The sequence below is a fragment of the Akebia trifoliata genome, chromosome 3 (assembly GCF_017979445.1).
Source record: "Akebia trifoliata isolate Shusen 1 chromosome 3, ASM1797944v1, whole genome shotgun sequence".
Lineage (NCBI taxonomy): Eukaryota > Viridiplantae > Streptophyta > Magnoliopsida > Ranunculales > Lardizabalaceae > Akebia > Akebia trifoliata.
In genome coordinates, this window is record NC_141377.1 from 2742170 (window position 1) to 2756293 (window position 14124).

Genomic DNA, 14124 nt, shown 5'->3' on the forward strand with positions numbered 1-14124 from the left:
TTTGTTGGTGATCAATTGGGTCTCCACGGGTGAAGCTATTAAGGAGTTGGTGGGCCCCCATAGAACTTTGAGACACCCATATATTTTTAACTAATTACATGCTCCATGTATCCCACTCCCTCATCTTTCTTCCCATTTTCCCCTACAACCTCACCTACCTCCAATTCCCCCCCCCCCCTTCTCATTTTTTTTTTTTTTATGCCATTGCTTAGGCCTTCTCATATGAATTTCTAACCAAAAACCTAAATATCATTTTCGTCAACTTCTAACTAAAAACCTATGAATTTCTCCCTAAAACCATTCACCTTCTAGTTCTTCAACTATACAACTAACTATAGTTTACCCCCACAACAAGAAAATCCTGGTGTAAAACAAAACAATTTTGTTTTGTTGAAACATGTCACATGGTGTTAGAGAGGGTAGAAAATGAGCTAAAAGCTTCTAAGAATACTTAAGTAAACAATAATTCATTTAGAAAGCAATTTCTAAATTATGCATAAAGCTTAGAACATAAAGAAACACACCAATACAATATTAAGGAATCGGATACATTAACTACTAAGAAGCATTAATTCGTCCATAAACATCGAATTATAACTATATTTTGAACGTGTCCTTGCAAAAGGGTCTTCTAGTTGAGAGAACTGATCAGGCCTTGATTGGATATGAAGCTTCCATGGCGATACCGCATTGTCCATCTGGGTCCGTCAAGCCACGCTGCATTCTTATGTAACCCTGTTCTCCCCATCCAGTTCCCCATGAATTCTTCACAATCCAATAATCATTCCCGTCTTGACTTGTTCCATAACCAACAATCGTTACTGCATGATCTAGTTGTTTGCCGCAAGTTTCAGTATAGAGGCCCTGTGATCATGATTGATTCATTTAAAACATAATTAATTCAAATACTAATGTCACACCCTAATGGGCCTTTTTCGGCTTAGGTTTTTTGTACAAGCTCATTATATCGTTCTTAGGCTCAATCTTAAGGCTTTTAGATAAATTGGATCTTTCTAATGATTTCATCTGAAGTGTAAATCTTTGGGGTCACTTTTCATAAGTTTAACCTAATTTAACTACTGTAGTACCTCCGAGTAAAATTGTAAGTTAGAAGCATCAATTGAAACAGATACAGGCTGGTTAGCAACAGCTTTCATCAAGGCATTCTCGTCGCTGGCAGGTACCTTTTCATGTCCATCAATCGTCACCGGATAAGAATTTTCCTACAAAATCAGAATATACTTATAAATCCAATAATATATAATAATAAAAAAAACCTATAATTTGTTCATAATGTACCAAAATTTATCATACCAAATGAACCCAATAATATATATCACACAAAGAAAGGATAATCCTTACACTATTAGTTTAATAAAATTTAATCTACCTCGTTTGATTCACAAGTCCCTTGTTGTGCTTGGTAAGGATACTTTTGTTCTGTTGTTATCCCTCCATTTTGCTTGATGAATTCAAATGCTGTTTCCATAAGTCCTCCGTTACAACCATGATTTTCGGTATTATCACAATCAATCAGTTGTTGCTCAGACAAAGAAACTAAATTGTTTGATTTGATTTGATTTATGCCCTCAATTGCGGCTACAGTGGAAAATGCCCAACAACTTCCTGTAAAATCGACCCAATCAACTAAATCATAAGCAAATTAAAGATAGAAAAACTATAAATATTAGTAATAGTTAATTTCCTTTTATACAACGTTATAACTATTGTTACACGTCTCACATATGTATATCATAGGTAGTAAAACTAACATGTTCAATATGAAACTTACCGCAATGACCTTGATCTTTGACGCCCGTGACTGCACCATTCTTCCTCCAATCAACCGATGATGGGAGGTCTTCCACATTCTCATACATGAAGCTCCCATTTTCATATCGACCCCCTCGGAGCATCCTGAAGTGTTTTATTTTCGGTCCTGCATAAGACATCTGGAATTCAATGTTTGTCATGGCCCCAAACTTATTCAATTTTAACTTATAGGGGGCACCCTGCTTGTTGAAGTAGTGAATGTACTTCACATTATCCTTGAACACATTGAAACGTTTGTGTTTATGGACAAGGTTCAAAGAAACCGAATGATAGCTTCGCCACCTCTCAAATAAGTCCCAGAGATTTTCTTCTGATTCCAAGTCCTTCTCATTGAAATCGAAGCTAGTGGCGAATCCGATAATCAAAGCTAGCGAGAGAGCTACAAATAAAAACTTCCCTATCTCCATGTTTTATGAAGCTTGTGCCCCCAAACCTAATATGAGGAACAAACAAGTGATATAAATGGAGATATTGAGAGGGAAGATACGTTTAAACTATGCCTGGCCATGCAAGTTTGCTAACCCTTTTATAATGAGATGCATGGATTCTTTTTCTTCATGTTTCAACTTTCATCATGTGAACAAGGGAAAAAAAATAAAAAAGGAGAATGGTGATTTAGCGGTCAATGTGGTGTTTTAGATGTAAGAGGTTTGTTGTTTTTTGGAAGGGACACGTCATCATAATTTATGTAAGAGGAAATTTAATACTCTCCTCAACATAAAATGTTTGATACAACTCTTTTAAAATGTATATATATCGTAGCACAATCAAGTGGGCCAAATATTAATCCATTGGTATTCTGGTAGTTTATTGTTTCATCTATTAAAAACAAAACATTATAAGTAATTGCTATGAATTAATTATAAGAATTATCAAATCTAATAACTTTAAATCACCATTAAATTTGAACATTTGTCTATATCTCCACCAAAATCATTAGTGGGCCAAATAATCCTTCGGTACCATTTAAAAAAAAAAATTGAAAAACAAAAAAACTTGGTTGGATTAATTATAGAACCATTATAAAACATCTAATTTTTTGATGCAAAGAAAACATCAAATTAAAATCTCTTATCCGTAGGCTTCGCATAAGATTGATGCGAAGAGTTAGCCTCATAACCGGAAGTCTACATGTGAGGATTCTTGCGTTCTGTCTTCTTGTTTTTTTTTTTTTTTTTTTTTTTTTTTTTTTTTTGTTTTTGAAAAAAAAAAAAAAAAGTTCCAAAACGTTGGGAGCACGAAAACAAAACCATACAAATTTAATTTGTAAGAAGTTTGTGAATTTTCAAAACTTTGATTTGATAAACCCGGATTCTCGGCTATCAATCAAAATAAAGCTCACTAGTCTTCCAAGTTGACTTGGTCGAACCCATGAATCAACTGGGTTGTTAAATTTTTTGATAATTTAAAATATATTAATTATTAATTTCTAATCCACCTTTTTTTTTCTCATGAAAATTATAATTATTATAATTATAATTACCATGTGAATCATTCTTCACATCATGATTTATTTAAGCTCTCGCATGACTTTTCTAATATTTTCAAGATATTGAAATAGTTGTTAGACTAGTCCAAATTAATCAAATTTTTGTTTTTTTTTGTTAAAATAATTATTTTTTAACAATTTAAGTATCTATTTTCTATAGAGAAATATGATATTGTGACTAAACATTTACTAATCCACTCTACTTTTTTAAAATATTATAATTTAACGATTATAAATGTATTTATTAATAATTTAGTGGACCTTTTTCATTCTTAATGGTCCCTTGTATTGTCGAGTTGAAAATTTTTACTGTCAAACTCGACACCTCTTTATTTAGTGTCAAGTTCACATTTTTTACTGTCGAACTCACCACTATTTACTGTTGAGTTCACCAATTTTTATTTACTGTCGAGCTTGAAGCTTTTTAATTACTGTCGAGTTCACCATATTTTAAATAAAAAGTGGTGAATTCGACATTAGTAAAACCCACCCACTTTCAATTTTCGAGTTTTTCTGACTAAAATACATGGAAACATCGACAAAAAATTTGAGATAACGACTTGTTTAAATGATTTCAACCCAAAAGAACCATTATTGATCGATTTTCATCCAAAAACTAAGAAAAAAAAGTGAAAAAACCCTAGTCTTTTACATGCATCTTTAAAATGTTTGAAAACCCCCTTGAAAATGACTTCTTCTTCTTAAATCCCAATAGAGTCTCTGCAACTCTATTGAGATGTCAAAAATCCAATTTTTGAATGAAATTTGAACGGTTAGGGCATTCATTCGTGAGAAATGTGCGAGATAAGGTCCAGAGACCATTTAGAAAGAAAAAGTTTCCTAAATGTCCTGCCAAGCAACTTCTGAAAACTTAGGGACTATTTTGAAAAAAGTCCTTCCGCAAGGGTCGTTTAAGTAATTTTCCCTAAAAAGACCGCTAAGTATCTCTATGACTTCTTCTATGTTCTATGTATATTTGTATGGGTTGGGATCCGTAGACTCATGAAAGTGAACTTATGTGTTCACACACAATCTCGGCCGTGTATTTGTGAAATCCAACGATTGAAATGCATCTTAGAGATCCATAATATATTCACAGGATACATCTTTTATCCCAATCGTTGGATCTCACATATACACGGTCGGGATTGTGTGTGAACATATGAGTTCACCTTTTATGAGTCTACGGATCCCGACCCCTATAGTTATATACATATTATATATGGAAAATATATCGAATTTGGCCCAAACCCATAAATTAGGTCAAATACTTGTAGGCGGGGCCTGGAATAGAATTATGAGACATTAATAGAACATGCCATTAATGGCCCTACCCGACCCATTGATATCTATAAATAAAACCTTTGGTTGATTGAAAATCTGGGATAATTTGAATTTCAAACGACTCTCCCACCATGGAGCCAAAAATTTGGAATTTGAAATTTGAAATTTGAAAGTTTCTTTAAGACACCTGTAGATACCCCAATTTGAACTGGTGAAAGTGCCTCGACACACTTTTTACTAAATAATAAAAAGATGTCTAATGAATGGTTATGGGATTTTTGGGGAATGGGGAGTCGCCACCTAGTTTAGGTCTAGGAACCAAAATAACTCCAAAACAGATCCAGATTGGTCCATGGGTAAGAGAAATGAGTAAAAGGTCGAATTATGGGTTTCAAAAGGTGTTAGGCACCGAACCCGCCCGATCAATGTGATTGGTCTCTACTACGATCCAAGAAAATCCAAAGGTTAAATGAGGAAGACTATGTTTAAGACTATGGTCTAATCATCATCATTATTTTATCAAATTTGCTAAATGAATTCTACGGCTAAAATCCTCCGAATATTCAAATAATTCCTCGAGTTCCTCACACGAAATGGATAAAAAATGTGAAAAAGCCAAAATCTTGTTTCACGCCCTAAGGCTCATGCAATGAGTTTTCATACAAATTGAGATTTGAAAAAATGCCATGTGCACAAGTAATAACCTCATAATTTATCATCCATAACACTCATAAATGCCTTCAAATTCACGCATGATTTCCAAACTGATGAAATATGATCACATGCAAATGTTCCAAGTCGATAAAATCTCTATATCATACATAATTTCCAAAGTGGTAAAACATGAATATATATAAACTTCCCAAATCAATAAAATCCACATTGTTCGTAATTGTCGAAAATGTAAACTTTCCAAATAAGTAACATTCATGTCACATATGATCGCCAAATTGGGAGACATGAATATGTGCAAACCTTCTGAATCAATAAAATATGAACATATGTAAAAATTTCTAAATTGGAAGATTATAAACATATGCAAAATTTCTAAATTGGAAAATTATGAACATATGTAAAAATCAATTTTCGAATTGGTAAGCTCCGTTATGATTTTTCCAATATTTTATAAATATTGAAATAGTTGTTAAACTAGTCCAAATTAATCAATTTCCTTTTTTTCCCCTTAGGGCAGGAGAGAGAATTTTTCTCTTTTATTACCTACATCATTTATGCCACGTCAAGAGGCGATTGTGCTGTGAGCAAAAAATCACTCGTATTTGAAAGTCATTTTTTGCTCACAGTGCTCACAAACTCCTCAGTGCTTGCCACGTCAAGCATGCAAAAGTAGTTTTGTTACTAACAAAGGTACTTTTGTAAATTAGGATTGCCATGCAATACACGTGGGTACATGTGATTGGTGGATCCTGGATTTATGTGAGCTCTGAGAGCAAAATTCTCGGGATACATCTTTTATCCCAACCATCGGGTCTCACATATACACGGTTAGGATTGTGTGTGAACATATGTGTTCATGTTGTATGAGACTAAGGATCTCAACCCTATTTGTATATGTCGTAACCGTAGTTATATACCTAATATATATGGAAAATATATTGGATCTGGCCCAAATCCATAAGTTAGGTCGAATACTTGTAGGAGGGGCCTGGAATAGAATTGTGAGACCTAAATAGATCTAAGCCATTAATGACCATACTCGACCCATGGATGTCTATAAATAAAACCTTTGGTTGATTGAAAACCTAGGACAATTTAAATTTCAAACGACTCTCGTGCCTAGGAGCCAAAAATTTGGAATTTGGAATTTGAAATTTGAAAGTTTCTTTAAGACACCTGTAGACATCCCAATTTGATCGGTTGAAAGCGACTTAACACATTTTTTACTAAGTAATAAAAAGGTGTCTAATGAATGATTGCGTGATTTTTGGTGAATGAGGAATAACCACCTAGTTTAAGTCTAGGAACCAAAATAACTTTAAAACAGATCCAAATTGATCCATAAATAAGAAAAACGGGCAAGGAGTCAAATTACGGATTTCGGAAGGTACTAGGCATCAAACCCACCCCATTAAGGTGATCAGTTTTTACTACAATCTAAGAAAATTCAAAAGTCAAATGAGAAAGACTACGGTCTAATCATCATCATTATTTTATAAAATTTTCTAAATGAATCCTACGGCTAAAATTCCCCTAATAATCAAATAATTCCTCGAGTTCCTCACATGAAAGGGATAAAAGGGAATGGTGATTTAGATGTACCCCTCTAAGTTTTGGTGAATATCTTTAGATACCCCTCCCTGTATTTTTAAACTGATGACATACTTTTGACCATGGTCATCTATGTGAAAGTAATTGAAAATGACAAAAATAGCCTATTATTCAACCTCTTACCAAAAAAAACCTTTGATTTTCCTCATAATAAATGATCTGTCTTCAAGCTCTTTAATCTTACAGGTATAAACTTGGACCATCTTTCAACCCTTGATTTATTTTGGATAGGTCAACTTTTGAAAAATTATTTATTTCGTTAATTTCTTTGGTGAAATAGTAAAGATAATCAATTAGTTAATCAAAACGTATGGAGAACAAATGGCAAATTCTTGTCACAAACAGTATCACAAAATTTAGCAATTATTTACGAGAGTTGCTGATTGATCACCCTTGCCCTCTTCAATCTTAAAATATAAAGAAAGGATAAAAGGTATTTTAGTCATTTACTATTAGTCTATTGTCAAAGACCACGGTCATGGGAGATGTTATGTCATCAGTTTGAAAACAGAAGGTGAAGGGTATTTTAAATATTCACCAAAATCAGAGGGCATCGCACAAAGTAGGAATAAAAAAGGGAAATATTTTTTTGCTCACATACAGAACCAGTTGAGCCAGCGTGCATTGAATGTATTCCCAATTTACAAAATTACCCTTATTTGATCTGACGTGGCCCTCATTGGAGAGCCTGATTCGAGTAAAAGCCATCTACGGTTTATGTGCAAATGTCCACGTCAGAATTGTGAGACTCAAAAGAGGTTGTGGCGTTGAGGCTGATAGGAGGTTTGTATCTTCTACACGTGCCAATCACGCAAAGTGTCGTTTGACTTATTGACCAATTGACCTCTGCTTATAAAGGAGACGACTGACGTGGTAGGGGAGTTCGTTAGTTAGGATATTTGAAACACGATTTCCGGAAAAGTTGAAAATTATGGGAAAAGGAAAAACAGGCAAAAACTATTTGCATTAAGAGTGCCGATTTTCCAACTAGTAAGTCTTCACTCGGTCAATATTAGGCTGACATGGCATGGACACGGAACCATAGTTCTTTTTCTTTGGGATACACAACTGCATGTCCCCATAAAAAATATATAATTATGTATCTCGAGAAAAAAGATTTATGATTATTTGTCTGTGCTACAAATCATTTGTCGAAATTTCTTATGAATTTAAGTGATTCATGCAAATTTTTTATCTAAATTAAGTTATTTATTATTACTAACACCACACCAACAGTGTGCAATTGTGATTTACATAGGAGTTGGTGTGGCAATGGCATCTCTCTTATTTAATAATTTGAATTATATCCGAATTCCAATATAAGAGAATGTTAATGTTTCTATGAGGTCTTAGACGTTTACATTCCATATATATAACATCCCATTCAAATCTAATTTATTATATACTATATAATTATTATATATAATCAGATTCAAATTGGATATTGTTGGTATTTATAGGATTGAATGTGAAAACTCTTTAATATTCAATTGTTTAAACCATATGGTAATTCAATCTTTTAACCATAAAGTAATTCAATCCCATATTGGCTTTTATGCTTTATGCTTTTTATTTTATTGCTCTAAGTTTAGTTGATAGTGTTATTTTTACCTTAAGTAATTTTAATCCTACATCGACTAAGAGAATAATTGATTTGCAATTCTTAAATAATTGTACTTCTAATAGTTTTAAAAGTTAATAGAAGTAGTAGGCGGGCTCACGTGTGCACACGAGAGCCTAAGAGGAAAACCCAAGGTTCCAATTGGGATTTGGATCCACCGATCCGAAAACCTTAATGCGTGTGGGGGTGCAAAATATCGGATTTGTACCTTACGTGGGTTTTATTTTGAACCAGTATGTATATTTTGAACCAGCACATTTGAAGAGGTTTGTAACTGTTCTAAACAGTTACTTTCTCTTTATTTATATCCAATGTTTAGTCACATTCGAAGAGGTTTGTGACTGTTATAAACAGTCACTTTCTCTTTATTTATATCCAATGTCTAGTCGATTTAAAAATATTCGATCTCTGATATTTTATTTTATATATTTTTGACTATCAGTACATTTTTATTTTTCATTGAACCCTTTTGGATACGTGAGTTGTTATATCCTAAATAACGAACGTCTACAGACTGTGGTACCATACCAGGGGCGAATTTCGTTTTAGTACAGTGATTTGTGCATGCATCAACCATTTTACTTAGTGTAGACATGAAATGTTTGTCATGAACCTCAATGCTATATTATTTGGAGTCGTCACTATTCTTTTTTGGAAATGGGTGTGAATAGGTACCCGAATTGATTTTTTGAAAGTCATTTTTTTTCATGGCATTGTAGTGACTCTCATGTGTTGAAAATGGTAAGGTCTACCTAAGATCTAGGTAAGGAGGTTCGGTTTGAGGATGGGAAAAGTGTTAGATACCTCATCCTCTCTACCAAAAGTGGTTACTTTACTTGATCATTTTATTTTGTAAAAACTTAAGAAAATAAATAATAAAAGGCATGAGAATGAATGACAAGAGTGGTGTGTGCATTGGAGTGAAATGTCCCATTTATAAAGGGTTTTGATTTCAAAGTGACATTAAGGGCACTCTATGGAAAATAATGATCCATGTAGTCACATTAAATTTATGAATATGAATGTAGGTTTGAACTTTTAGAGAGACTCCATGATAGAATTCCTTTGATGCTACAACCTTGATGCATGTATGCATAGCTAGAAACTTAATGTTTCACCCCATCAAGAAGGTGACACATTTTTTCATCATTGTCATGCACATGTGAGTGTGTGTATTGCGTACAATATGATGCATGAGATTGAGGTAAAAATGGCTTCAACCCCCATCCTTTCGATCCAACCTTAGTCTAATCTACTTGGGATGGGAGAGGGTATGTATTACATCTTAGGGATTTCTAAAAATAAAAGAAAATGAGAGGGTTAGAAGAAGAGAATGCAAACTTAAAATAGATAGACTACATATTAAACCCCCACATTGTCCCTTGATGAACTTGAACCTTGAGAGGTAGTCTTGAAAGTTGAATGAGATTGTTAAGGGCTGAATGAGTTGAAATTAGAAGAAGGGAGAAAGAGTATGGATTTTTGTAGAGTTTTAGGTTGAGAGATGGGAGCTTGAGAGTATGAATTATTAATAGAAAGTGAGGGTATTTATAGAGTTTTTAAAGAACTTTTGGGGATCAAGTGGTACAACCCTAAAAATAAAGAGAATGGACATGAATTTTAAGTTTTTTTTTTTTTTCATTTGTGTGAGGATAAAGATGACATTTGTGAAGAAACTTAAAAAATATTATTTGATCTTTGATTTTTTGGTAAATAGTGGTGAGAGAACAAAAATACTTTTGGGAGGGTAAATAGGAGAGTGACATGTGTAAAAGTGGAGTGGTAGGTGAAAATTAGGAACATAAAATTTCCTAAATTAGAATTCAAGAGATATATGCTAAATCCCCAAATTAAAATTTTAAAAAGATACATTTTCTAAAATAGAACATTCCAAAAATGTAAATTTCTAAATTTGAACCTTCTAAATATGAGAATGCAAAATCTTTTAAATTGGAAAATTTTTGAAATATGAAACTTCTAAATTAGAAATCTGTGAATGTACATTCTCCCAAAATAGAAAAAATCACGCAATCTTATGTTAGAAAGTTTTCGAATACAAGTTTTCTAATGATTCACTAATAACTTTCTAAAATAAGAGTTAAATGAAGTCCCAAATTAGAAGATCATGGATTTGTTAGGAATCAACAAATTGGAAATTGACAAATATTATTGCAAGAAGAATTCCCAAGTTAGAAAGAAGAATCCATAAGAAAATTCTCATAGTCATGAATCCCTAGAATAACCAAACGAGCATGCACACATGATTTTCGATTTTATCAAAATAACTATCATTCAATAACATGCATAGCTATCAATCCAATGAGTACATTGATCACATGGAAAAAATCTTAAAATAATACATGGAACTTGAACATCATCATAGATCATGCAAATCTAACTCGATCCTAATAACCATGATAAAAAAATCATATAATCCTACCAACATGTAAAAACACTAAAATGAAAATAACAAAAATAATTACACAAGAGGCGGGGTGGGAGCCACAAAAATTCTCTCATAGCCTATCAATATGCAAAAAGAAAGGCTTAACGCATAGATAAATAAGGGAAAAAAAACAGCAAAAATTATATGAGAAATTTTCCTAATCCTATAATGCAAAACAAAAAGAATAAAAATTAAAAAATTAAAAACCACTCAAATTTTCCTAATTCTACTAAAACAAAATAAAAACTACTCAAAATAAATAAATAAAAAGAAAATCACTCTTTAAATCCTAACGATTTGCAAAACTAAATGTAAAGAAACTCCTAATCCTATTAATATATAAAAAAGAAATAAAAAAATCAAAAATATATATATTTTTCTCATACTACCAATATAATAAAATAATAGAATAAAAAAAATGAAAGAAACATAGAAGAGACTACATAAAAAAAATATCCTAATCCTATAGACATAATAAAAAAAAACAAAAAAAATAAAAACCTACCTCAAATAAAAAACATACTCCTAATCCCGCCGCTATAAAAAAAAATATAAAAATACATAAAAAAAAAACTATCGGATCCTACTCGATATGCAAGAATATACAAAAAATAAATAAATAAAATAAAAGTAAACTTACTTATTGAATTGGGAGTAATGGGTTGATTCCCTCCTTTAGGTATGACCCAAAGGTCTGTGTGAGTACTTGCTGTTGTGGAGACGCAAGAGACGAGGGTATGGAGAGATGAAGGCAGAGAGAGGTTGTCGTGATAGGTGCTGTAATGGTGGAGAAGGAGTTGAAGGCTGAGAGAGTTGTAGCAGTAAAAAAAATATGGTTACAGCAATGGTGAAGAGACTTAGCTGGGCAGCAAAAAAAACGCAGCTGCAACTCTCAGTTGTAGAGGCTTGGCTGCGATGGAATGTGTTGTAGCAATGGCTACGATGGAATGTGTTGTAGGGTTATGAAAGGGGGTAGAGAGAGATCGTATGGGAGAGGAGGTCGTTCAGAGACTGAGAGAGCTTTGGAAGGTGAGGTGCAGTGAGGAAATTGCAAGGACGTTGGGGATGGAGATGAGTGTAGAGGGAGTTGCAGGTTTTAATGGGGGAGGAGACAATGGACATCAGCAGGACGTGAAACAGAGAGGTGAAGACGTCTGTCCAAGGATGTTAGAGAGAGCTGAGAGAGAGAGAGAGTCGAAGCCTAAGGACGTTAAGCCCGTTTTCTCTTAGAGAGAGACGTCTGTGAGTGAAAGTCCAAAAGGGAGAAGACGTGCTACCAGCCAAGAGAAGAAGACGTCTTCTTCTTTAATAGAAATTGAATTTCCATTTTAGTTTTTCTTTCTAATTTTTTTCTTTTACACGTTTTTCACTTTCCTTCTTTTAAGAGAATAGAGGTGGGTTGATCCCCCGCTACTCGTAGCGTATTAGTAGTCCCTTGTTGATTGATTGTGATTAGTTGATAATTCTTGTTTTGGATTTTGATTTTAAGTTGAATTTAATGGATGGATAATTTTTAATTTTAAGTTTTAATTTAAATTTGAATTTGCATTTTATTTCGAGTTTTGATTATTTAATTTAATTTCAATTTGATTTGATCGATTGAGTTTAATTAGGTTCCGATAAAGTTTGAGTTTGATGTTGCGTTTGATTAATCGAAAATTTTATTTTTGTTGATCAATTTTAATTTTTTTCTTTGTTCTATTTGAAACTTTTCAGTTGGATTTAATTTATTAATTGTGTTTTGATTTTAATTTGAATTGTTTGATTTATTTAAATTGTTTGATTTATTTGAATTGTTTGAATTTTTAATTTCGATCGTTTGAGTTTGAATTGTTTAATTTTTAAATTGAGTTTTATTTTTAGTTTTAATTGTTTGAATTTGACTTGTTTAATTTTTAATTTGAGTTTTATTTGTAGTTAGATTGGATTTTTAATTGGATTTCAATTTTTATTACATTTTCCTAAAGATCGGGATCTCTAAGTTGAATTTGGGTGTTGAGGGGCATTTTGGTCATTTTTATGATTTTTCTTAAATTTCTCTGTTTTCGTTGGTTTGGGTCCCGTTAGACTCGAAATCATGTTCTGAGTGCAATGGAGGTACTTTCAAGATCTTTCGGAAGTCCAAAATTTATGAGGGTATTTTCATTATTTTATCAATTTTTGTGGATTTTTACGAATTTTGGCGTGAGGTTTCTTTTAGTCCCAACGTGATTATTTCTATGTTTCAAAGTCGTATTTTCCTAGCGTGACGAGGTCTCTAGGTTATCGAACTGTATAGCGACCCTGAGCGTACGTGCTTGCTAAATTGAGTGTAATGTGTAGCGATCCTAAGCGTGCGTAAATTTCTATGTTGAGTCGTAACGAGTAGGAAAGATGAAAAGAGTGAAAATGGAGGGAATCGGGGATAGTACTTACAAGCTTTCAAGTTCCTTGCGATCATCATTAGGAATTTACGGTAATCGGGGTGACGAATTGTTGAATTAGGCAGATGCAAAATTGGGTGTCTACAGTAAGGGAGTGACATGTGTAAAGGTGAAGTGGTAGGTGAAAAGTAGACCTTAGTTCATTTGTAAATAATTTATAAAGTAAAGGTAGATGTGTATTTTTGAAATGGACTAATAGGAGAGCTCCATGTATGTACTTGAAGATTCCCACATTTTGAAGGTATGATTAGAAGTTCTTTCAACTTTATAGATTATTACTAAAGACCAAATAATATTTTTGATTTAACCATCCTTTTTGGGAAGGGTATTCTTAGACTTTCACCAATGGGAGTTGACTCTCCGATTAGATTAAGTATTGGGTATTGAGGGCTTATGGGAGAACAACATGTGTCACCTTTTGAGGGGGTGTAAGAGAATGGGCTTAGAATGGACTTGGTATTGGGCTTAGGTGATAGACTTGGACTATGGACTATGAACTTTAAGAGTGAACTAAAAGAATGGACTTGAATTTGGATTAGAATGTAGACTTTGTCTTAGGCTTAGGTTGGATTAGAAAATGGACCTTAGTTATGGTATGGGTGATGAAGCGGTGAATAGAGAATGGATATGGATTCAGATTGGATCATAAAGGTGGTATGGAATTAGATTGGGTTAAAGACAAGGTTGAGCATGCAAAATTATATAACATGATGCATGTATGCATGAAAATGATGCTAAGTGG

The 14124-nt window shown here is 33.1% G+C and overlaps 1 protein-coding gene across 2 annotated transcripts; it reads right to left on the reverse strand.

The window, feature by feature from the left end:
* Positions 1-474: 474 nt before the first annotated feature.
* On the reverse strand, positions 475-12164 carry LOC147405519 (vignain-like). Of its 2 annotated transcripts, XM_086433276.1 has the most exons (5): positions 11600-12164; positions 1793-2266; positions 1391-1626; positions 1089-1223; positions 475-864 (listed from the first exon to the last, which is right to left on the reverse strand). In XM_086433276.1, the coding sequence occupies exons 2-5, from the start codon at positions 2238-2240 to the stop codon at positions 649-651; spliced, it is 1035 nt and encodes a 344-aa protein (XP_086289402.1). In that variant the 5' UTR covers positions 2241-2266; positions 11600-12164; the 3' UTR covers positions 475-648. The 2 variants fall into 2 exon arrangements, with proteins under 2 accessions (XP_086289402.1, XP_086289401.1); XM_086433275.1 differs by lacking the exon at positions 11600-12164 and having other exon boundaries at positions 1793-2326.
* Between the last annotated feature and the right edge of the window lie 1960 nt (positions 12165-14124).